The sequence below is a fragment of the Doryrhamphus excisus genome, linkage group LG19, assembly GCF_037039965.1.
Source record: "Doryrhamphus excisus strain RoL-2023G ecotype Guam linkage group LG19, RoL_Dexc_Guam_v1.1, whole genome shotgun sequence".
Taxonomy (NCBI): domain Eukaryota; kingdom Metazoa; phylum Chordata; class Actinopteri; order Syngnathiformes; family Syngnathidae; genus Doryrhamphus; species Doryrhamphus excisus.
Genome location: NC_136375.1, coordinates 6,265,883 through 6,292,496, shown reverse-complemented (window position 1 = coordinate 6,292,496; position 26,614 = coordinate 6,265,883). Strand labels below are relative to the sequence as shown.

General features: G+C 40.0%; 1 protein-coding gene across 1 annotated transcript in view; it reads right to left on the bottom strand.

Annotated features, from left to right (window-relative positions):
* Positions 1-1,959: 1,959 nt before the first annotated feature.
* nnt (nicotinamide nucleotide transhydrogenase) overlaps positions 1,960-26,614 on the bottom strand; it is a 31,173-nt gene continuing 6,518 nt past the window's right edge. The window contains exons 9-22 of the mRNA XM_058057583.2: positions 26,366-26,557; positions 24,815-24,968; positions 21,082-21,243; positions 18,946-19,056; positions 17,422-17,567; positions 17,132-17,327; positions 16,726-16,959; positions 14,538-14,698; positions 13,131-13,310; positions 11,266-11,425; positions 9,070-9,151; positions 7,192-7,310; positions 5,734-5,849; positions 1,960-3,777 (exon numbers count right to left, since the gene is read on the bottom strand). Coding sequence (XP_057913566.2) covers positions 3,634-3,777; positions 5,734-5,849; positions 7,192-7,310; positions 9,070-9,151; positions 11,266-11,425; positions 13,131-13,310; positions 14,538-14,698; positions 16,726-16,959; positions 17,132-17,327; positions 17,422-17,567; positions 18,946-19,056; positions 21,082-21,243; positions 24,815-24,968; positions 26,366-26,557 — 2,157 coding nt within the window. The 3' untranslated portion in view covers positions 1,960-3,633. The remainder of the gene's footprint in view (positions 3,778-5,733; positions 5,850-7,191; positions 7,311-9,069; positions 9,152-11,265; positions 11,426-13,130; positions 13,311-14,537; positions 14,699-16,725; positions 16,960-17,131; positions 17,328-17,421; positions 17,568-18,945; positions 19,057-21,081; positions 21,244-24,814; positions 24,969-26,365; positions 26,558-26,614) is intronic.

Below are 26,614 nucleotides of genomic sequence, written 5' to 3'. Positions count from 1 at the left end.
AGGACGGGGAAAACTTCCATTCCGCACTTGGCATCTCTGTGGAGCAAAACATATGCACAGAGTTGATCCATGCTTCAGAATTTGTGTCTTTGGTTATTGATAGTGGGGCTGCACGGCGGACGAGTGGTTAGCGCGCAGGCCACACAGCTAGGAGACCGCAGTTCAATTCTGCCCTCGGCTTTTCTCCGGGTACTCCGGTTTCCTCCCACATTCCAAAAACATGCTAGGTTAATTGGCCACTCCAAATTATGAATGTGAGTGTGAATGGTTGTTTGTCTAAATGTGCCCTGTGATTGGCTGGCCACCAGTCCAGGGTGTACCCCGCCTTTCGCCAAAATGACAGCTTGGATAGTAAGGACAAGTAGCATAGAAAATGGATGGATGGGTAAACACATGAACAGTTAGACTCGACTTTTTGTATTGTAAGCTAACCTTCTGTTTGTATAGACTAGCTACTTGCAACTTTTTTTTCCTCATTAAAATAAAACCTTTGTAATATTCTGACTTTATTTTTGTAAAATTACAGCAGTTTTGTAAATTTCTTGTGATTTTTTCCAACTATTTAATTTCCCAGTTCTGGTCAGAGTGCAGACTGCTGATTGCAGAAAGTGGATTCTTCAACAACCGTCCCAAAGCCAATGGAGGCTGAGACATGCAGGTTATCCATCCAACGGCCACAAAGCATCCCCGCCTGCACACACCATCAACACACGGCCCCCCCAATCGCCCCATCTCACCCGGGGAGTGACAGTGGCCCTCAGCCGAGGGAAGATAAGAGGCCGCCTGAGTGCTACTTGTTACGGGATGAAGCCGCCCTCATGGCGCACGCATGCCATCATCAATCTATCCGCCGTCTCATCGCTGCGGGCAGCGTCCCGTCGCAATCTCAGTGCCTCCCTGATGATGATGATGATGAATGGCAATCAAGTGCGGCTGGCAGGTGAAGATGTCACACACGCCGCTGTTTACATTTTAGGCAGGAACGCAACCCCCATGCCGGACTCATGCTTCACTTTGGCACACACACACACACACACGAAATGCAAACATGACAACCATACGCAGTAAATATACTGTACATACCAAATATACAGTACTCATATGTACTACAGGAAAATGAAACGAAAATCTGGTATTACAGGAAATATACCAATGTTAGATATATATACTATATATACATATATGATATTGATAAGGATAGATCAAATATATATTCATATAAATATCTTATATATAAATAGCTTTAAATAAATACACAATAAAGAATATCATAATTAATCATTTTTAAATTTTCTATTTAAATTTCAATTTTATTGAGTGAAATAAAGTGAATAAACATATGAAAAATGAACGTGTCAGAATTTAACAATACCTAAAAATTAAATGAATAAATAATACATTTGTATAATGTATTTATTAATACATTTACTTCGCTTTGCATTTTGTGTGTAATAAAATCAAATTCATAAGTCCATTTTTTAAGTGTTAAGAAAACATGACAGCATCCTGGAAACAAACTATATTTCTTCATATTTCAATTTTACTTATCCTATATCATATAAGATCAGTCAAAGTCTGAAAAATGTCTGGAGTAAAATCTATATATTTTAATTATTATTATAAATAAAAAAATAAAATTAAATAATTATTTTAAAATGCCTGATATTCTTTAAAAAAACTGTCAATTTTATTCATTTTTATTCATTTCAATTTCCATATTGCCGACCGGTAGGAGGCCTCGGGAAGACACAGGACATATTGGAGAGACTATGTCTCTCAACCGCCCCCTGCCCCCCCCCCCGATCCATTTTTGTCATTTGTAAATGTACAAATTAAAAATCAGGATTATGATTAATTTTTAAAAATGCAATTTCTTGAAACTTTAAATGTAAAATTGCACAGAATGTGTGAAAGTGAAGCTGGAAGCGTACCGTAGACGCCGTGTGGTTTGTAGACGGTAAAACAGCAGGAAGAAATGTTGTTTAAATCCAAGTTTATTCTTCTATTGAGGGGTGGGGGGGGGGGGGGGGGGTGCATGATCAACAAGTGGAAAAGAACATTCACATTTCCATAGCTTTCCACCCCCCCTCCATCATGTGCATTGCATGACCAGGTGGTGCACGCTACGTTACGTAACGCTACGAATAACGCTGTGGTGTTGCTTTTACAAAAATACTTTCCTTGGGGGGTGGGGGGGGGGGGGCTTATAATGCACACACAGCCCAAATATCCAAATATTCAAATTGTGTGTAACCTTCATCCTTTTTACCCGACAGTAACAAACCGAGGTCAGGTGATCACAACAGAAAAGCCACAAGTTTCAAAATAAAAGCATGGAAATGAGGAGTGGTTGGTCACATGGATTCCCAACAAAGGAAGGCTATTGGTCGCTGGTGCGGCGAGGTAGAGGATGAGGTGGAATATCAGCACACATCAGCAGGTACCCTTTGATTGCTCGATTCCCCACAAGCTAAAGAATAATATCATCGTCATCTACTTCCAATTCCTTCATCAAGCTAAAGACAACAAAGAAAAAAGGATAAGACACAAAAACAGCTGGATAAAAATCACTGGTGTGTTTTTCCAATCTTTTTATGAGTAGAAATAGACGTGGCAGCGCTGGAGGCTGGAGGCTTGGGGTACGCCCACGTCAGCAGGGATATTTTTGGCCAATAAAAATGAAGATTTTGCCTGGTGGCATTGAAACATACCTCATTTATCACCCATTCCACACCTCAAGTGAAGTAACATTCTTAGTAATAAATGCAATACTTGGGTTATTAGAGCCCTCTAGACATAATAACACCCCTATGTTGTCATTTACTATACAATTATCCTATTAAGTGAAGCTGAGGTGGCTTCTTCTGGCTTCTGATTGGCCAAAACGTGTATGCTAGCCAGGAAAAGTGGAGAAAACGTTTTACTTCCTGGTACTTTGTTGTTTTTTTGGGGTTTTTTTTTTAAAGGTTTATAGATGTGGACTTGTTGGTTTGAGTAGGCCATGAAGGCAACATGTCATGTAGCGGCAATGCCTACGCTTCCTAAGCAGCAACACAAACATGCTCGACTCTACTGGACTGGACTGGACTCTACTGGACTGTATTGCTTTGTTACACTCAGCTTATTGACGGCAGAGAATAAAAACAACAAAGGGTTCTAAGTTCTATGAAAGTTCATTATCTAGCACGCATTCTAAAAATAATAATAGTGTCCATTCTACACTTCTAACATCTTCATTACCCTAAATGGTCCAATTAACGCCTCCATCCACAGCTGTGGCTGTAGGCAACCTCCTGATCTAATGATTAGTTTGTATTTCTACATCTACTGTCAAATGTTCTTGGAATCATCATGAAAGTAAGAAAGTGTCATCTTATGTAATCTTTGTGGTTACAATTACAGCACTGTATAGCACTATGCTATCCTATGTTGTCTTGTAGGTTATTAATAATAATAATAACAATAATAACTTCCTTCATGAAGCGAGCACACAAACATGATGTACACGCTGCCATTTGTTTTTTTTGATTATTGTAAGATGTTGTGGTGTCATCATGGCTGTCTTTTATTGTGGCAGAGATCCCTTTCTGAATTGGGGGTGTGGCGGGGGCCGGGGGGTTGGGGGTGGTGGGGCTACTGGACCTCGCGGACCTTGCCGTGCAAGGCGTCGCACGTCTTCTTGGCGTCGCCCAGCAACATGGCCGTGTTGGGTTTGTAGAAGATGGGGTTGTCCACGGCGGCATAGCCCACCCCCAGGGAACGCTTCATCACCACCACCTGCACGCACCAGGAGCACAGATCATCTGTTGGTCCTTTTTTTTTTTTATACAACAGGAGCTGCTGTCAGCCACAACTCACACTGGCCTCCGCTCCCTAGAAATACACTAGAGGGCACCAGAGGCTCAGGTACGTCCACATCCACACAATATTGTCACAGACATACTATTTCCTATGTGGAAAGCAGCATTTTCCATCTGTCAAAAAGGTGGAAGACACGTCATGTAGCCCAAAGGTTGTCCGTCTTTGTAGTTCAACGATTCCAGACCCGACCATGACAAGTGCAAAGTAGGATTCCTTTTTAATAAATGGAATATTTTGGTAGATATGGCATAGAATCCCCGTTTACCATCTTCTATATATGCTTTTTAACATTATTAGAGCCCTCTTGATATGAAATAACACCCCTATAGTCACCTTTAAACCCAGACTATTTATCAGAGTAGACATAAGAGAAAATAAGACATTAAGCATAGAAAAACTAATTACCATCTTCTATATATGCTTTTTAACATTATTAGAGCCCTCTAGATATGAAATAACACCCCTGCAGTTAGCTTTAAACTCCTACTATTTATCAGAGTTGATGTAAGAGAAAATAAGACATCAAGCATAGAAAAGCTGATAATCACCTTCTAAATGTGCTTTTAACATATTTAGAGCCCTCCAGATATGAAATAACACCCCTATAGTCACCTTTAAACCCTGACTATTTATCAGAGTAGACATAAGAGAAAATAAGACATTAAGTGTAGAAAACATAATTACCATCTTCTATATATGCTTTTTAACATATTTAGAGCCCTCTAGACCAGGGGTGGGCAAACTTTTTGACTCGCGGGCCGCATTGATATGACAAAAATTACGGGGGGGGGGCAGACTATATATTTTACACGTAACAGTCCACCTGGTATTATTGTATCTGTAAAATTGTCATGCAAATCTGCTATTATTATTTATTATTTTATATTTATATTTAAATATTTTAAAAATAATAAAATATTACAATAATTACAATAAAATTAAAATAATAATTATTATATTATTATTATGTAAAATATGCAAATACAACAATATTATATAGAATAAACAACAGACCATGTCAAAAAACAAAATTGATAAAACCATCAAAAGGTTGGCTCAGGCCATGATGCCAGGTTGTATGTTGAGTTTAAATGAAATACTTTGGAAAGATTGGGCGGGCCGTATTCAAACACTTGGCGGGCCGGATGTGGCCCCTGGGCCGTAGTTTGCCCACCCCTGCTCTAGACCATCTCCTATATATACTTTTAAACATTAGAGGCCTCTAGATATGAAATAACACCCCTATAGTCACTTTTAAACTCCAACTACCTGACGTAGTAAAATAAGAATAAGACACATCAAGCATAGAAAGCCTGATGATCACCTTCTAAATGTGCTTTTAACATATTTAGAGCCCTCTCCATATGAAATAACACCCCTATATTCACATGATAAGAGTATGAGCGTGAATGTGAAGTGGATATCAGCTAATACCTTTTTGTAGATTTGTAGTTGGCCTAAAAGTTAGCCCAAGTTGAGGAATGGCTGCTTCATGCTTCTCTGCTAGTTTACCGACACAAAACATTTCCATAAACACAATGTTGGCTCTTATTGCCGCACCTGTGCACGTGTGTGTGCACGTGTGTGTGTGTGTGTGAACGTGTGCGTGCATGCGTGGTTAAGAGGAGCATCTCCTTGTGTTCCTCCTATCTATTCCAGATCCAGGCTTGGTGCCATTCCACAGGGACCCAGTCACCCCCTAATGGGATCAGGATGGGACCGCACCTGGAGCTGGACCCACCTCCGTGTGTGTGTGTGTGTGTGTGTGTGTGTGTGTGTGTGTGTGTGTGTGTGTGGGTTGCTTTTCATCCATTTTGGGCCCGGGGATGTAGCGATGATAATAACGTGGCGTGCATCGGCCAGATGTCTCACCTGCTTGGCCTTCCAGACCTCCAGCACGGGCATGCCGGCGATGATGGAGTTGGGGTCCTCCTGGGCGGCCGAGTTTACCGTGTCGTTGGCGCCGATGACCAGAACCAGGTCCGTCTCTGATTGGACACAAAAATTCAGCAACATTTTTACTCTTATTATTGATAAATATAATCCTTTTTTCTCTTCATCTTTTGAATGTATTCTGGTAAAAAAAATTGTCATTTTCATTTCTGCTGTTTTTTTTTTAATTTTCCAACTTTTTATCTTCTTGTAAAATTTCTTCTCATAATTATGACTTTATTATTATTTATTTCATTTACTCTATTCTTGTAAAATACCGTTCTTCCTGCAATTTCATTTTCCAAATATTACTTTTAAAAATGTTTTTATCTTGAATGTTTCTACTTTAGGCTGCTAAAATATTTTTCTTTATTTATTTTTATTTCTGAATTATGAACTAAATGAACTTTTTCCTCATATTTTGACTTTATGAAAGTATAACTACAGATGATTTTCCTATTTCTTCCACTTCTTGAATAATCGTAATTTAAAAAAAATCTGATTATGACTTTATTCCTATATTATTCCATTGTCCCCTCCAACATATTTTTCAATAAAAAACAACTTTAATACAAGTATTTAATAAGTCAATAATTTTCCTCATAATATTACACTTTTTTCTTTAAAATGTATTCACATAAAATTGCATTTTATTAAGTTATATTCCAACATTTCAATGAAAAACAACTTTATTTTGTTTGGTTTCTTTCTCATAATATTACAACTTTAATATTTAAAGTATTTAATAAGTCAATAATTTTCCTCATAATATTACACTTTTATTCTTTAAAAAATGTATTCACATAAAATTGCATTTTATTAAATTATATTCCAACATTTCAACTTTATTCTTGCAATGTTTCTTCTTTTAATTAAATTAATATAAAATATTGTTAAATATTTCATTTTTTTTGTCAATTTAGTACATTTTGCCAAAAATTAAAACTTTGTTTTCTTTTTCATAATATTACAACTTTTAAATAAACGTCATTTTTCTTTCATATTTAAATTGTATGCTGCTAAAATGATTTGTCCTCCTAAAATGTGATTCTCATGAAATCACAACTTTTTCCTTGAAATATTTTGACTTTGTTCTTGTAAAATTACAAAATTACAATTTAATTTAGTTTTTCCTCAATTACCACCATATAAATAAAGTTACTGTCATAAAATTGCAACTTTTTCTCATTTGAATAACTTTTTTTTCTCTTAATATTATGACTTTATTCTTGCAAAATGACTGCAAATGTTTCAATTTCTGCCAATGTTTTTTTTTTGGGGGGGGGGGGGTTACAGGTTTAGTGGTGGCCACAGTTTAACCCTGGAACAGACCATCACTGTTTGGAATAAATGGAAAGGCTTTAGCATATGTGCTATGATTGCTCTTCATCTTCTCACCAGGGAAGTCCTCGTTTATTTCCTCCATCTCCAAGACAATATCGTAAGGGACGCCAGCCTCAGCCAATAGCACGTTGAGCTGACCCGGCATACGGCCGGCGACGGGATGGATGCCAAACCTGCGGAAACAAGACCATTATCAACCATGCGCCACAAGCCCCGCCTCCATTGGCATTGCCAGCATTAGTAGCGTTAGCGAAGGGCTGTGGCGTCTGGGACGTGTTTGGAGGAGGACGAAAGTGATTACAATCACAAAGAATTTATATAACACAGCAAACAAACCAGGACTCAGCGGCACCAAATTGTCCATAGGTATGAATGTGAGTGTGAATGGTTGTTTGTCTATATGTGCCCTGTGATTGGCTGGCCACCAGTCCAGGGTGTATCCCGCCTCTCACCCGAAGACAGCTGGGATAGGCTCCAGCACCCCCGCGACCCTCGTGAAGATAAGCGGTAGAAAATGAATGAATGAATATATATAGTGTGTGTGCTACTATGTTAACGTTAGTATGGTATCAATGCTAAAGTGATGTTGGCATGCTGATACCTAACGTGATGGTGCTTTACATAAGTGTCTACCGATGTAAATTCATACAAATGCCACTATGCTAATGTTAACGTGATAGCAATGCTAACATTAGCATGCTAACACCTAGCATGATCAAAGGCAAAATGTCCCGATCAAGTTGAGAATTTGGACTTTGGAACGATGTGAATGTGCGAAGAAAGGTGGAAGAGGCTAGAACTCTTTAGATAAAAGGCATTAAAAGGCTTTAGATCAAAGGCATTGGTATGATTTAGATCAAAGGCATTACAACTCTTTAGATCCAATGAAAATGGATACAAATGCCAGTATGCTAATGTTAACGTGATAGCAATGCTAACATTAGCATGCTAACACCTAGCATGATCAAAGGCAAAATGTCCCGATCAAGTTGAGAATTTGGACTTTGGAACGATGTGAATGTGCGAAGAAAGGTGGAAGAGGCTAGAACTCTTTAGATAAAAGGCATTAAAAGGCTTTAGATCAAAGGCATTGGTATGATTTAGATCAAAGGCATTACAACTCTTTAGATCCAATGAAAATGGATACAAATGCCAGTATGCTAATGTTAACGTGATAGCAATGCTAACATTAGCATGCTGACACCTAGCATGATAAAAGGCAAACTGTCCCGATCAAGTTGAGAATTTGGACTTTGGAACGATGCGAATGGGTTGAGAAAGGTGGAAGAGGCTAGAACTCTTTAGATCAAAGGCATTACAACACTTTAGATCAAAGGCATTGGAAACTCTAGATCAAATGCATTGGTACTCTTTAGATCAAAGGCATTGGTGCTCTTTAGATCAAAGGCATTACAACTCTTTAGATCCAATGAGAATTTGGACTTTGGAACGATGTGAATTGGTTGAGAAAAGTGGAAAAGGCTAGAACTCTTTAGATCAAAGGCATTGCAACACTTTAGATCAAAGGCATTGGAAACTCTAGATCAAATGCATTGGTACTCTTTAGATCAAAGGCATTGGTGCTCTTTAGATCAAAGGCATTACAACTCTTTAGATGAAATGGAATGCAATGAAAATGGATATAAATGCCAGTATGCTAATGTTAAAATGATAGCAATGCTAACATTAGCATGCTGACACCTAGCATGATAGAAGGCAAAATGTCCCGATTCAGTTGAGAATTTGGACTTTGGAACAATGTGAATGGGTTGAGAAAGGTGGAAAAGGCTAGAAGTCTTTAGATCAAAGGCATTGGGACTCTTTAGATCAAAGGCATTGGGACTCTTTAGATCAAAGGCATTTTGCATTCGGGCAGAAGAAATATGGGAATTAATGTGTCGTGGCTAATAGCGTCGATTTAAGTTGACTTACCGGACGTTCTTGCCCGCCTCTTTGAGATTCTTCACCAACTCAGCAATGGGGTACTGTGCCTTGGCGGCACACAAACCGTACCCTGCAAGCAGGTTCAAACACGCACTAAGACAAGCACGCTGTGCAAAAATCACGCTAACAACACATACCCACACACAAAATGATTAAAATCACACATTCAACATTCTGGAAGTACAGTCCTGCTTCTGGCTCAGCATCTACTCATAAATCATCGCTGCAGCTTTTAGTAAAAAAAAAAAGTGCATACTTAAGCAAATGTGACATATTGCTGGCCTAAATCAAGCATTTTTAAACATAAAAATGTCAAAATGAAGTAAAAATACAAATATAAGGCATCCAGACGTTGTGATGAGATGTAGTATTCCAGACTGGTCACTAGGTGTCAGTTTTATGTAAAGTTGATGAGACAACAGAAGTAACAAGGAACTCTGCCAACGTCAACATGTAAGTTTATGTCTATTCTAGCTTATATTTATGTTTTATTTTCCCCTCTTATGTCTATATCATCTATATCTTCTATATCATATCAATCCAATTCATCTGTTCCAATCAAGGCAAAAGGAAACAACTTTTTCGTACAACTTTGATTTTCATGGTACAAAAACCCGGGCAAAATTTGGGTGAAAACTTTCAACAAAAGCTGAATCACACAAAAACCAGAAAAAATCCTGATTGGATCGGCCAATAAAGTTGACAGGAGTTTCAAACTCCAACAAACAAATCCATGATTCCGCTCCCAGACGAGCCAGACATGGAAATCCATTTCTTCAGCAAAGTCTTAATCTTTCCCCCAGATGCCAATCAGCTGGGGTGACGGACAGCTGGGACCCGACTCAAACGTCAAAATGAAAACACCGGGATGGCGGAAAAAAAAAGGCAACACTGCTGATTATTAGAGCAGAGAAAATAATCAGAGCTTTGATTACACGCTGTTCTGCCAATTAGGACGTCTTTACCGTTCATTGGCATTCATGCTGCGTGTTTTATTAGATGCGTTAACACAAGACAGGGACGGCTCCAAGCACACTTCCTTACGCTACAGCTAAGTGCGGCCCGAGCTTGTTTTTTTATTGGCCCACAGCACTTTAAAAAAAATAATTTCACAAAAAAATATTTTTAAAAAACAGCAAAAAAAAGAAAAAGATCTGCAATTTTCCAAGAAGAAAGTCAAAAATATTAACAAAATATGACTTAATCTAACAAGAAAGTCATAATTTTACATGAAAAACATGACGAGGAAAAATAATCAGTAGCGTAAAGCTGAAATAATACAGAAAAGGCTATTACCATATTTTCCGGACTATAAGTGGCACTTTTTTCATAGGTTGGCTGTTCCTGCGACTTATACTCCAGAGCAACTTATAAATGGAAAAAGTGTTTATGTTACATAAACACAAGCATTACAGTTTGTTGAAGATTTTGTAGCAATGTGTAATGATAATAATTATTATTATTTAAAAAATGAACATCAGTACCACATTGAATGTGCCAGACTATTGAAAAAAATAAGATTAGAAGCCAAAAAATGTGGGTCGGGCCATTCCAGTCATTTTACAAGAAGAAAATTATGAGGGAAAATTATAAATATTAAAGTAAAAAAATATTAATAAAAGTTATAATAATAATGAGAAAAAGTACAATACTGTGGTGATTTTTGGAAAATTGTAAAAGTGATATATTATGGGAATAAAGTCTAATTATTTAAGAAAACAGCTGAAATATTCGGAACATTTTCTCAATATTAATATAAATATGAATAATGTGCTTTCCCCACCTATATGACAAGGTGAATATCGTATATTAAAATAAACACCATACAACCTTTTGGCATGTCTAGAAAAGATGATTGTGGTATCCAAATATCGAGACAAACGTTGTTGGACCCAATCCTACGAGGACGTTTGGGTTGACGTTTATGTGCGTCACCTTGCGGCCACGACTTACGACCACACACAAAGACTTAAGAATGTACCCTCCTCTGTGTGTGTGTGTGTGTGGGGGAGGGGGGGGAGTGAGGCCACACTCAACCTTGTCAATTAGCCTCACAAAGCGGTGATGTAACACGGGTTCAGAAAGGCTTGAATAAACAGAACACACACTAAGAGGGAGGTGGATGGCAAAGTCAAGGTGCCATATTTTTCCACGCCCGTGTGTGTGTGTGTGTGTGTGTGTTACCTGGAGTGATGATGATGTTTTGGGCCTCTTTAATCATGTCGACCGTCTGATCCACGTTGACCTCTGTGTGTGTTCCCGTGATCTCCATGGGCTTGCCAGTGCCGGTGGAAGACGTGCCGTAGCCTCCCAGGATGACGTTAGCCAGAGAACGGTTCATGGCCTGGGGAAGACATGGTGATGTTACCATTCTAATATTGACCATTGCCCGTGTCTACTTTAGTCACCCTGAGGCCTGCAAAACAACACCAAAGGATGGAGGGCCTTGAAAAGCCTAAGGTTTAGTTTGTGGACAAGTTGGCCTTGTGGACAACGTTAGAGTTCCTCCTAGTGGACGGAAAAGGAACAGCAGTGTGACCAGTGTGTCATTTTACAAGAATAGTCAAAACAGTCAAAACAGCAAACAAAAAAGTCGTATTGTAAATATAGTAGTATAAAAGTTGGCCAACAGACTTACATAAAAGATAGATTAAAAATTAAATAAAGAAAAAAATTTTTTTTTTATTGTAATATGATGAGAAAGGAAAAAAAAAAGTTTTGGAAAATGATGTGGCAAAAGGTTCTAAAATCAGACTAAAGTCATAATCTACAGGAAACAAAATGTATGAGGATTATTTAGGAAAAAAGTAGCAATATTTGGAAACTTAAAAACAGCAAAAATGAAGAAAATAAATCCTGAAGTTGATATGAATATGCTTTTTCACCTACATGACAGGCCTGAGATGTTGAAATATACTATTATATAATATGTAATAGTATATGTATATATACTGTATAGAACAGTCAAATATACAGTATACTGTATTTTCATGCAGTATACTGTATATATAGTATATGAATGTGAATATAGTGTATAGAACAGTCAACATACAGTATACTGTATAGTCATGCAGTATACTGTATATAGAATGTATAAATGTGAATATATGGTATAGAACAGTTAATTATAGAGCATACTGTATATCCATGCGGTATAGTATAATAGAGTAAAGAAGTTGGATGTGAATATACTGCATAGAACAGTCAAATATACAGTATACTGTATACTTATGCAGTATACTGTATATAGAGTATATGAACGTGAATATACTGCATAGAACAGTCACTATACAGTATACTGTATATTCATGCAGTATAGTATAGTTTATATATGAACGTGAATATACTGTATAGAACAGTTAAATATACAGTATACTCTATATTCATGCAGTATATGTATATAGAGTATATGAACGTGAATATACTGCATAGAACAGTCACTATACAGTATAGTGTATATTCATGCAGTATACTGTATATAGATTATATGAATGTGAATGTACTGTATAGAAAAGTCAGTATCCTGTATATTCATGCAGTATAGTATAGTATATATGGATGTAAATATACTGTATAGTCAAACATACAGTATACTGTATACTTATGCAGTATACTGTATATAGAGTATATGGTCATCAATATACTGCATAGAACAGTGGATATACAGTATGCTTATGCAGTATATTGTATATAGAGTATATGGTCATGAATATACTGCATAGAACAGTGGATATACAGTACTGTATATTCATGCAGTATACTGTATATAGAGTATATGGTCATGAATATACTGCATAGAACAGTGGATATACAGTACTGTATATTCATGCAGTATACTGTATATAGAGTAAATGGTCATGAATATACTGCATAGAACAGTGGATATACAGTACTGTATATTCATGCAGTATACTGAATATCTGAATGTGAAAAAGTTGCATCCTCATCTCTGATGAAAGGTTAAGTTATTTTGGGGGGGGGGGGTGTTGAGAACAGTCGGTGCCAGCTTGAGTCAAAGAAGGAATCCCTTCGGGCTGGGCAGGACTTACCACGCACATGATGTAGGACAGGATGGCGCCAGAAGACCCGATGAGCGCCCCCACGATGGTCAGGAGGTTGTTGTTGAGCAGGAAGCCCTCGGCGCACAGAGCCCAGCCCGAGTAACTGTTGAGTACGGTGATCACCACTGGCATGTCGGCGCCCCCGATGGCGGCTGTTAAGGTTACACCCTGGAGGATAAAACACGGGGGAGGGATGAGCGTCTGGAGGTCTCAGTGATCCAGGGACGGCCTCCACCAAGCACACACGAGAATGATCAACCTTCTCACAACTCAAATGTGTCTTTAGTGTTAAAATATGACTTTTGAAAAATCCAATTTTGTGTGAGACCATGAATGCATCCTGGCCTGCTGTTTGGATGAGCAGACAGGATGCTATTTAGTTTTCTCTCTCAGGTAAACATGGAAGACAAAAGTCTAAGCTATTTCATTCATTTTCTACCGCTTTTTCCTCACAAGGGTGCGGGGGTGTTGTAGCCTATCCCAGCTGTCTTTGAACGAGAGGCGGGGTACACCCTGGACTGGTGGCCAGCCAATCACAGGGCACAGATAGACAAGCAACCATTCACACTCACATTCATACCTATGGACAATTTGGAGTGGCCAATTAACCTAGCATGTTTTTGGAATGGGGGAGGAAACCGGAGTACCCGGGGAAAACCCATGCATGCTCGGGGAGAACATGCAAACTCCACACAGAGATGGCCGACGGTGGAATTGAACCCTGGTCTCCTAGCTGTGAGGTCTGTGCGCTAACCACACGCCCTCTAAGCTATTTGACATTTCTAAAAATATATTAAATCATCATCATCATGGTTGGCATCCCTTACACATGCACACTCACTGCACTTTTATTTCTTATGTTCTCTTCTTAGACTTTATAAGATGTTCTTTTAAACCTGTTTTGTGGTTACAGGCATTTTGCTTTAGTGGGGACGGAGGGGTAAAATTTTTCAAAGTAAAGGTTGCCAACGCCTGGCCTATGCCATCTATTGAAACATTAATACTAATTCATACTGAAAAGGTTTGTTTAGAATATTTTGCTGCTGCGTTTTTGAAAAGGCCAAGTGTGACTTTCTAGTGGTGAAGCCCAACATAATTAGAGTCAAGTGCAAGCAGGAAGTTGGCGCTCGCACAAAGTGGAGCCTTCTTTCGCCCCGACGGCTGCCAGACTACGAGAGAGACTTGCGGGCGCAACAAACCGCTTATTGACTTCCCCTTCGCACGCGTCCGCCCCCCTTCCTGATGGAAATCACAACCTCTAACACGCGCCGTCCGTCGGCGTTTTACGGATTTCGATCTGCCCCGCCGAAAGGCCCCTTGACCCGACCCCCCCCATAAAAAATGAATGCTTCACTGTGCAAACATGGGCCGAGTTTCAAGTCCCGCAGTACGTACCATGATGGCCGACAGAGCGGAGACGGAGCCCAGGCAGGTGATGCCGGTGGCATAGCTGGGGTCCAGCATGTACGGAATCATCCCGCCGACGCAGCCCGCCATCAGCGAGGCGTTCAGGGCGTGGCGGCCGGGGAGCATCAGGGGGGCACTGTTCAGCATTCCTGCGTGATTGATGGACACGTCAAACAGGAAGTTTTTAGGAACACCATTCAACAACAATGCAAAAGGTTTTCCCTCCAGTGGGGGCCACATTGTGAAAAATGGAAGGATGCAACTTTGATATTTTGTAGATATGCTAAGAAGTTAAATATATATTTAATCTCTCTTTTTTTAATACTTTTTCCAAATATTTCAACTTTATTCATAAATGTTCTCATAATATTATGACTTTATTCCCATAATGTTTTCCCAAAAATGACACATTCATTTTGTATGGTTTCTCATGTTATAACTGTGAGCCCAAAATAGTTCAACACTCTACTACTAATAATAATCTGGAGAAAAGTTTAGCTCTGAACTTCAGGCTCTGCTACATTTCTGTCAGTCTGTGGCGTTCTCCCTCCTCCTGTTAAGAAATGATGTGTTCTGTTCCAGTAAAGACAGAAAATGAACGGAGTGAGGTTCCCCCAGGCTATCCAAGTTAGCAACCCCAAACGCCGGCATTGCTGGACGTATTTTACATCTTGATATCACTACACTACCCAAGACCCAGTTAGCTAGATTGAGTTTATCTCTGAGCCTCACGCTCTGCTGTATTTCTTTTGACCAAAAACGACAAACAGAAGTATGTGTTCTGTGCCAACAAAGACTGGTCGGAAGTGAACGGAGTGAGGTTCCCCAGGATGGCAAAGTTAGCATGCCAATACTTTCAGCAGAATGCATGTCGGCTTATTTTACATGTTAACATTCTTGTACGACACAAGAATCTGTGAACTGGAGAAAGCTTAGCTCTGAGCCTCCTGCTCTGCTGCATTTCAGTCCAACATTTAACAAGCACATTGTCTCTTCTTTCGTAAGAAAACGAAAAAAATACAAAATAAAGTCTAAATATTCAGAAAAAAAAGTTAAATAAAGTTTAAAAAATATTAAAAGGAAAAACTATTTCATGTGAGCAGCATAATGTTGACCTTTCATACACACAAAATAATTAATTTTTTGGGGGGAAAATTAGGTAGTGGAAAAACATGTTAAAGGGGAAAAAAATCATACTTTAACACAAATCAAGTAGAAATATTTAGAAAAATAAAATAGCAGAAATGAAAGAAAATCATAATAGGTATCATAAAATCATAATTATAAGAAGAACATTTCCGGTGAAAGTTTAAATTGTTGAATTTTTTTTTGGGAAACGGAAAAAACAGCTGTAATTTTACCAGAATAAAATAAAAATGTTGAGAAAAAAAAAACATTTTAATGAGGAAAAGTAGTCACGTAAAACTGTGACTTAAGTGGTCTTAAATGTGTCATTTTAGTATGACTTCAAAAACACAACAAAATAAAGTTGTCTTTTTTTGGAAAATTAGGTTGCATAAAGTGATATTATGGGAATAAGTATTTTGAAATTTTCTGCACATGAATTAAATTTAAATATTGAAAACATTTTAAAAGATATCAGAAATGGAAGAAACAGGTGGAGTTTTTAAGTTATATAAATATATCACAAAAAATATTTTTTAAAATAATTTATGGAAAATTATGTTGTGTAAAAAGGTTATAATAAAGTTCTAATATTATGGCAAGTCTGAATGAAGTCTTAATTCCAAGAAGAAAATTGGCAAAATTGCCTTATTTTCTTTGTTTACAATAATAAAGTCATGCAAAATGTTGCATTCTAACAAGAAAAAAGTTGGAATTTTGCCAGAGTTGGAAGTTGGAATTTTTATCCCATGAACTTGAAATATTAAATAACAAAATACCATATTTGATCAAATATTTTTTGGAAAAATAGGCAGGAAAAAAAGTTAATATGGGAATAACGTCATAATATTTTGAGAAAAAATGTCCTCAAATAAAGACAAAATATTTAAAACCAAAAAGAGCCAAAATAGGGAAAAAGAGCAAGGTGTGAAGTCAATCGTGCTTTTTCACGTAGAGTATACGACAGAGCTGAGATGAAATCTAAGCTGTATAACTCTTTAGCATATTTTAGTTGCATCCTGGCTTTAGTTTCGCCGGAAGCGTCCCAAACCTTGCAGCTTGCCGTACGCCACCAGAGAGCCGCTGAAGGTGATCCCGCCGATGTAGGTGCCCAGGTAGGCCACTATCTTGGTGAGGTTGGCGGCGGGGTCGGTGGCAAAGTGAGGGTACTCCACCATGTATTCCGCCACGCAGGTCAGCACCGCCGCCAGCCCCACAAGGCTGTGGAAGGCGGCCACCAGCTGGGGCAAGTCGGTGATCTGGATCCTCTTAGCGATGGTCAGACCTGCGGGAGTACAGAGGATCGTCAAATCTCATCTGGGATGAGGACGCATGTGTTGTTGATGAGGTGGAACGCCGTGTTTGGATACGTTCGGATGTTTAGTCTGCGTCTCAGATTTGTTCCCGGAACAATTAGCATGTTGAAGATGCGAAAGACGTTTCCCGATGCCACTCACCAGCGGTGCCGCCCACAGCCATGGCGGCGCTCATCTGCGCCAGGAGCTCGGGGCTGGGTTTGAGAGCGCCAAGAGTGGCGGCGATGCCCCCTGCGACACCCATGATGCCCAAGGCGTTGCCCAGACGGGCTGTTTTCTGGTTGGAGAGGCCAGCCAGGGCGCCCACGCAGCACATTCCAGAGCCCAAGTACATCATCTGGTCAGAGAAGATCAAAGAAGCGAGTTGCATGTGTGCAAAATCTGGACGAACAAAGAAACCGGGATGATATCCTAACTCCATGGTCACCCACCTGTTCGATGTTGTACCCCGAATGCAGCGCTGCCGCGTATCCGCCCACAAAGACTCCTCCCGGGAGCAGATAAAGGTAGTTATACTCGGGGGGATCGGTGGGACGCTTGAACATGTCCAGCATCTTCTGAGTCACCAGGAAGCCGCCTGAAAAGCCCCCATAGACCACATGTGAGCTTTGGAGCCAACACTCCAGACTAACTTTGAAGATGACGAGGGGTCTACAGTCCTTAGACCAGAACTACTGACAAGGACGAGCGTTGCCAAGCCCAACAACCCAAGCCAGGAAAATAACGAGTGACCTTTAAACATGTCAGTGCGGATAATTCAAGTAGAAACGCTCCGCTTTCCTCTCTCCGCTGTAAAGGAGAGAGGCGGGAGCATGACAGGATATCCAGCACCGCTCTAACACCCTTTGTCCGACTTAGAGGTCCAAAATGTCCCACTTCCAAGTTGTCTGGAACGGCAACATGGCGTTCCACAGGATGGTCATACTTCCTAGTCTTGATGTGAGTCGATACTTTTGGACCCCCCGTACTAGAAGACGGTTGTTGTGGTTTTTCTTGTTTTGGTTTTTGGGGTCAATTTAGCAGCATGAAGTTGAAATATTAAAGAAAAATGATTTCTTTATGTCATAACATTGTGGGGAAATAAACGTAGCAGCTAAGCATTCAGGGGGAAAGTTGAAATATTTAGATTTTTTTTTTTAAATATGTAAATAAGCAGCTGTAATTTTGTGAAAATAAAGTTAACACATTAAGAAAAGTTGTATTTTAAGGAGGAAAAAAGTACCAATTTATAAACTTGAATATGAGGAAAAATGTCATTTTTGTGGCATAGACTTGAAATATTAAAGAAAGAGAAGTCTTAATAAAAGTCTTAAAAAAAAGTGGCAATTGGGAGAAAATTAGGTTGTGGGAAAATTATAATATGGAATAAAGTCATATTTGGAGACAAATAGTACACAAATTTGAAGTATATAGTATAGTGTGGTATGGTATAATATAGCAAGGTATGGCATGGTATAATATAGCATGGTATGGTATAGTATAGTATAATATGGCATAGTATGGTATGTACGGTACGGTATGGTATAGTATGGTATGGAATAATATGGTATAATATAGTATGGTATAGTACAGTATGGTACTATTCAGACAATGTAAAAAAACAGAAATGGACAAAAGCTGTAATTTTAAAATGATAAAGCGTGATGCGGATGAAGCGTGAGTACGGCGTACGCTTCCATCCTGAAGAAAAACACCAGAATGCGTTTTGCTCCTGATCGTACCTTCTGGAAGTCAAGTCAATACGCATCTGTAGAAATATTGCTATGCTAGCTAACAAAGCAAACAGCTGAGCTGTGAAGCAACACTTTGTCCTGAAAATGGAGATGTCACGAACGTGTCCAACCCAGCCGCCAATCAGAAAAGGCGGCGCCACGCATTCAAAGGCAGACCCGCCAGTCTTCCTCCTAAGCTGAGGTTTTACTGGTGGCAAAGACGACCCGGTGCGGGCGACTCACCAGCAATGTTGACCGAGGAGATGAAGGCTGCGAGCACGGCCAGCGTCTCTGCAGTGCTGCTTGGGGCGTAGCCACCGCCCATTAGAGACAGACCACCCACGGCCGTCAGACCTGCAAAAGAAAAAACCTTTGGTCTCATAAGAAACAACAGGCATCGTCTACATACCTAATATTGTCATTGTGACCTTTTACCTGCTGGATAGATCACCTCCTGTATGCACCAACCACTTCAACTCAACTAGAAAAGCACCTAGCGCCATGCTCCACCCCTTGTTATTACACCACAGATATTATTCATTCATTTTCTACCGCTTTTCCTCAGGAGGGTCGCGGGGGCGCTGGAGCCTATCCCAGCTGTCTTCGGGCGAGATGCGGACTGGACTGGTGGCCAGCCAATCATAGGTATATAGACAAACAACCATTCACACTCATATTCATGGACAATTTGGAGTCGCTAATTAACCTAGCATGTTTTTGTTTGGAATGTGGGAGGAAACTGGAGTACCCGGAGAAAACCCACGCATGCCCGGGGAGAACATGCAAACTCCACACAGAGATGGGCGAGGGTGAAATTGAACCCTGGTCTCCTATCTGTGGGGTCTGCGCGGCAACCACCGTGCCGCCACCACAGATATTAGTCCTATATTATTTTATCTACGTATTCACATTCCTGCACCATGAAAACCTACCATGGAAAGGTTTTAAGGACTTAAAGGATGCTAACAATGCTAATATTAGCATGCTAACGGCTAAGATAATAGATGTGTGTTTACCATTTGCATAAATGCCTACCTCTGGAAATGTTAAAAATGCTAATATAATGATGTTAGTACGCTAACACCTAGCATGGTAGCGCCAAGTGTCTGCTTATGTTCATATGTAAAGCAAAAACATCAATTGATTGGAATGGAATCCAAATGGAAACATAGCACAGCAGTAATTTATCATTTCAGACTGGAAAATTCCCTCAACAAATGAAAAAAGCTAAAGTACTTCAAATTTTTAAAAATGTGCAAACTCCCCGCCAGTCTCCTTATTACCACAATTCTCCAAAATTAAATCGAGAAGCTATTGAGGGAAATGTCTAGCTAAGAAAATGGTTTAAAATGATACTATGTTAATGTTAGCATGCTAGCACCTGACATGATACTGCAAACTGGGATGAAAAGACTAAAAATACTATGACGCTAATGTTAGCAATACTAATATTAGCATGCCAACACCTAGCATGATCATGGTGAATGTTGCAATATGTGCTTCCCTGGGAAAATAAAATATTTATTTAAATATGCTAGTACACATTTTAAAATTTAACCAAAACGTTTTTACAAAAAACAAGATACTCTTGGATAACAAAAAATATTGCAAAATGTAATATATACTTTTTTTAAGCTTACTTTGTCAATTTTTTTTTCATAATATTCTGACTTTCTCGCCGTTGTTTAATGTTAGAATTTTTTGGAGTTATTTTTCTTAATATTTTGACTTTACTCTTTAAACATTACGTTTTTGGCATTTGGATGTTTATTTTAATATTTTTTAAAGAATTTTCAAATAATTTTCTTTTTGTAATATTAGGATTTCATTCCCATATTTTGTTCTTGTAAAATTAATGCTGATTTTTCAATTTTTTAGTGAATTGTTCTTGTTGAATGCTATTTTTTGAAAGTGCGGCGGGCCGGGCCATGCTATGCAGACTTCCTTTGAACTACAAAGATGGTGGACTTTCAATGACTGATGTGAGAAAGAATAAAGTTGAAGGTGGGAGCAGCCGAGGTGTCAACATAAAAGCAAGACTGGCCTGTTTGCCAATAAAGTTTTAAAGGATGTGAAAAGTGTCCGTGTTCGCTCCACCGCCTGCTCTGATGTCTAAACGAGCAGAAGACCACCCTGACCCCGAAAGATCACCGTTGGTGTGTTACTTCCTACCCTCAGCGTGGTTCCTTGTGGGGGGGGATCAAAGCGGTGAGAACACACACATGCACGCATCCCCCCCCAAAACCGACCTCTTAACCCTGTTGTGTTAAGCAGCAGCAGCCGACCACAACTTCCTGTTTGGGTCCAGGCATCTAAGTGCTCATGTGTTGAAGAACATGGAGACCATTCATCATCATCATCATCATCATCATCACTAACCTGAGATGGCGTTGGTCACCGACATGAGCGGCGAGTGCAGCGCGGGAGTGACGCCCCACACGGTGTGGTAGCCCACGATGCCCGCCAGCCCGAAGGTGGTGACCATCTGCGTGAAGGCGGCGTTGGGGGCCGACAGGCCCAAAGCCAACAGCGTGCCCATGCCTGCGGGAGGAGGGGGGGGAAAATCACAGTTTATACTCTGGTATTGGCGAATCATTTGACAACAGGATTCACTTTAACCCACGGGTGTCCAAGGGGTTCCCAGTCAGTTTGTAGATACTATGCTAAGAAATACTACTGTAGCCAGTACTTCATCTCAGCTTGGTCATATTCCGGTCATGTATGGGTCAAATTCAGGTCATATTCCGGTCAGATATGGGTCATATTCCGGTCATATATGGATCATATTCCGGTCATATATGGGTCATATTCCGGTCATATTCAGGTCAGATATGGGTCAGATATGGGTCATATACCGGTCATAATTCAGTCATATATGGGTCAGATATGGGTCTGATTCAGGTCATATTCCGGTCAGGTATGGGTCATATTCCGGTCAGATTCAGGTCATATTTGCTCAATGCCAAATAAGCTTTAAATTATTGTTATTTATTCTAAATTATTTAAATTATTTGTACAAATTACTGTTTACACTGTACATTGTTCATACTTGATGTAATCCATTTATTCTCCACATTATTATTTATCATTACACAGGAGCCAGGCAACAACATTTCATTGGCAATTTCACTGCTGTGTTATTGTGCAATGACAATAAATAAAGTCTATGTCTATATATGGGTCATATTCAGGTCATATTGCGGTCAGATATGGGTCATATACCGGTAATATATGGGTCATATTCCAGTCATATCTATCATTAATTCACTCTTTGCTCTTTTTGACATTCTTGCCGTTTGCTTTTGTAGAACTTTCCCCCAAGCTAATTTTCCAAAAATTACAAATGAATTTTGTTTTGTCAGTTTCTCTAAATTGTTTGACTTTAAAAAATAATTTTAATTTTAATAATTTTTCTTGAATATTTCAACTCTATGCTTTTTCCTCTACTACTCTAATACTATAAAGAAAAAATATTAATTAAAATATATTTGAAAAATTAAAATTTTTCAGTCCAGGGTGTACCCCGCCTCTCGCCCCAAGACAGCTGGGATAGGCTTCAGCACCCCCCGCAACCCTCGTGAGGAAAAAGCTGTAGATAATGAATGAATTATAATTTTCATAGCAAGGAGGTGTAATATTAAAGAAATGTTTTGCACTTGTAATGTTATAACAAATAAAAGAAAGAAGGTTGTCATTTCTGTCACATTAGCTTGGGGGCAAAGTTGTAATACGTCATGTCATTAGGTAACAAAGAATGTACAAATATTTCTCCCCATAAAATTGTGTCGCTGCTGGTTAGATTAGAACTTTTTTCTAATATTATTATTTCCACAATATTAGATAACAATATAACTCCTTTCCTAAGTTCCTTCATAATATTTTGACGCTTTTCATGAAACTACTGCGATTTTAATATTCTTGTAAATGTTCTTTCCATAATATTTGGACTTTTTCCACAATTATATTAGAACTTTTTCAGTAACTATATTTTTCCAAAAACGACAATTGTATTGTGTTTTGGTTATTTCCTCATAATATTACAACTTTTTTTGTTAAGACATTTTTTTTCTTTAATATTTTAACTTTATGCTACTAAAATTAAACTTTTTTATAATATATTATTCTTGTAAAATTATGACTTTTTCTATTTAATATTTTGACTTTATTTTGTAAAGTTACTGCTATTTCTTCCATTTTCCAATTCAATTCTGTGTCAATCCAATTTAATAAAACATACCAATAAAAAGCCTCAAAATCTGAGATCCTTAACTACCCAGCATGCCTTGCGGTACAGTTTTGCATGTCTATTTGCATGCAAGCGTTACTTTGATACCCACACGGGCGGCGTGGTGCATTGTCCTTGCTTTATCATAAACGCACCCGCGCTGATAACTTCCTGTCCATTTGTGGCGTGTCGATTGACAACGTATGTCTTTCCAATAGATAACAAGCTGAAGAAAGAAATCCCTTTCAGAATAAAAGTGCAAGATTATTTTTGTAGGATCCCCCAATTGACCGCCACAGATGGATTGGGTGCACCCCGGTCCCCCTCCACACCCGAGTATTAAGTCACTTTGGCAAGGCAGCGGTTTCCATGGAATACATTTCCCACGTTGGCATGTGACCATTCACATTTTCCTCATTTCCTGCCAGCCCCCCCACCCCAAGCCCCCCATGGCAGTTTATTATCCCAAACTACTGAATTACACGTCCACGCTAACGAGCGGCCGGGTGAGCGGTGGGCGTTAAGTACTAGTCAACAACGTGCGACTCGCAATTAAGCGCATGTGGCGCACACGCACACAGAGGCCTGTGTGGCACCGCGGGAACCACTGGCGGCGGCGCTTCAAACAAAACACTCAGCGTGACGGCGCTTTTATTTGACGCACTTCCTGATGCTAAGAGGGTGCCCTGTTTGGGCCTGTGACACCTCGCACCCCCCGCCCACATTCCAGCGCTGACCCGGGAGAGCTGATGATTAACCTCCACCTTGTCGCTGACCCGCGAAAGCCGACCTCCTCGCACACCCTGCCCCGCCCCTCAGCTCTGGCTGGGAAGCGGGCTCAAGCACAGCACGGGCAGTTGGTGCCGTTTTAGGTAGCTGTTATGGTACCAGTCTAAGTCACCAGTTTAGCTAGAACAGTATTGGCGAATGTCGCCGGAAGAATAGCAGCAAACCTAGCGAGAAGTGTCAGCAAAACAAAACCAAAAGAGTATTAGCAAAAGTAGCTAGAATAGCATCAGCAAAACACAGGTCAAAAGAATATCAGTACACGTAGCAGGAAGAGTACCAGCAAACATAGCTCGAGCAATATCAGCAAATGTAGCCACGACAGTACCAGTACACGTAGCTAGAAGAGTACCAGCAAACATAGCTAGAAGAATATTAGCAAATGTAGCCAAGACAATACCAGTAAACATAGCTAGAAGGGTACCAGCAAACATAGCTAAAAAACTATCAGCAAATGTAGCCAAGACAGTACCAGTACACGTAGCTAGAAGAGTACCAGCAAACGTAGCTAGAGCAATATCAGAAAATGTAGCCACGACAGTACCAGTACACATAGATAGAAGAATATTAGCAAATGTAGCCACGACAGTACCAGTAAACCTAGCTATAAGATTACCAGCAAACCTAGGTAGAGCAATATCAGCAAATATAGCCAAGACAGTACCAATAAACGTAGCTAGAAAAGTACCAGCAAACCTAGCTAGAGCAATATCAGCAAATGTACCCAAGACAGTACCAATAAACGTAGCTAGAAGAGTACCAGCAAACCTAGCTAGAGCAATATCAGCAAATGTAGCCAAGAGTCTCAATGAATAGCCAGTACTCCACATGATGCGTTCACGGCCAAACAAAACAGTTGGATGTTTTTCTTTTGGCACAGCCATATATTAAAGCAAAGGGAGCTCTGATCTTAAAAGCGTATCAGTATGGGTGGATATCAAATTGGGGTGTGGGGGTTGACTGTGGCTGGGTCAAGCATGTCCTACGAACCAGAAGTGGTACACATGGTAGCCCCCCCCCCCCCCCCCCAGCACAACAAACGTTACGGGACGAGCCAAGGTGCATTCAGCGCCACATCCGATGCACGCCGCACCGACTGACCTCCGGTGTACGCGCCAGCGGAGGTTAGCGTGGCCCTGAAGGGGGAGACTTGGGAAGTCTTCTCAGCTTCCAGCTCCTTGACAGACTTGGGCTTGGGGGGGGCGGCGACGGGCAGGTTGTTGGGCTGAGGAGCCGGGAAGAGGTTCTTTCCATCCTGAAATGCAAACAAACAGAAAATGAGAGCAATCGGGTCGACAAGACATTTATTACACCTCAACGTCTCATGACCGTAACATTAGACAAAGACGTCAACATCTGACTAATGGTTCCTAGGTACAATTCGTCATATCTGCATCGTTCTGTAAGAAAATACAGATAAAACACTTGAGTATCCTTCATTTGTTCACTGGGGGAGGAGGGGGACAACAAATGAAAAGAAGATTCCAGAGACTTGATTAAAATAGCAAAAGCGTCCCAACAATATGATGAGGATCAATGATGTGATGAAGGTAGGATGGGGGGGGCAAGGCCTTTATCCTTTATCCAGCCAGGGCCACATGGTGAAAAATCAAAAAAGAATAAGCCAAAGGTGCTGGAGCCTATCCCAGCTGTCTTCGGGCGAGAGGCGGGGTCCACCCTGGACTGGTGGCCGGAGACATGGCCAAGGTTTTCCTTGCAGCTCCTCCTTCGGTATGTGATGGGCCACTTTTTTCCTGAGGAACGTAATCGGAGCGTGGCACACAGTCCGGAGCGTCACACCAGGTTTTAAGGTGGTGAAAATTACTTTTGATACTTTGAATTCCAAGTACTTCCACATTACTCAGCGTATTCCTTCAAACTTATTCCTTCCACCGCAGACGCCTGCATGCAGGGGTGAGGGAGATACAGTGCAAATCCAGTCTACTATCTGGTTTTGATATCGTGCTTAAAGGAAATATCAATATTTCGATATTATCGCCTCTTCTTAATATCAGCTTTGTCACATGGTTACCAATTTTTTTTTACCCCACATTTTTTTTCCTTAAATAATTTTCCAGAAATCTGCTATTCTGACTGTATTCCCACAATATAGCTTATTCCCGAAACCTAAATATTCCAATAAATGCCTACTTTATTCCCATTCTTTTTTCTTTTAATATATTGACTTTATTCTCATAAAATTACAGCAGTTTTATTTTGCATTTCTGCCCTCCCCACCTCCAAAGTAGTTTAACTTCCTTCTTAAATAATCTTTTCATAAAATCATCAATTTACTTCTCATAATATTTGCCTATAATTCCATAATATTAGAATTAAGTATACCAAAATGCCGATATTGTCCAACTCTCAATATCCAATACCGCCAAGAAAAAAACAGCTGTGTGCTGCAAATGGCCCCCAGGCCGCCCCTTGGACACCACTGGTCTACAGTATATTGCAACGTACACTCCCTAGCCAAATCATTAGTGAAATATCATATATGATATGATACATATCAAAAATGATCAACATAGAAAAGGAAAGGAAGCCGGAGCCAACAAGAATGTGTAAATTGGTGTATGGGTGACACCTGGTGGCCATAAGTGGAAACTGCATGTGAGACAGCAGGCCTGCTTCGGGGCCATCTGGTACCTGCATGACGACTGAGCCCCTGACGACGTGATCCATGGTCCCGTAGTCGAACACCTCCTTCACGTCCAAGTAGAAGTTCTCCTTGTCGGGACTGATGGCCCGTACCAGCTTGGTGATGTTGTTGGAGTACAGCGTGCTGGACTGGGTGGGCAGACGGCTGGGCAGGTCCGTGTAGCCGATGTGGGTCACACCCTGCAAAATAAAGAAAGGAGTCATTGGACGTCCTAGGGGTCATCTACCAGGTGAATA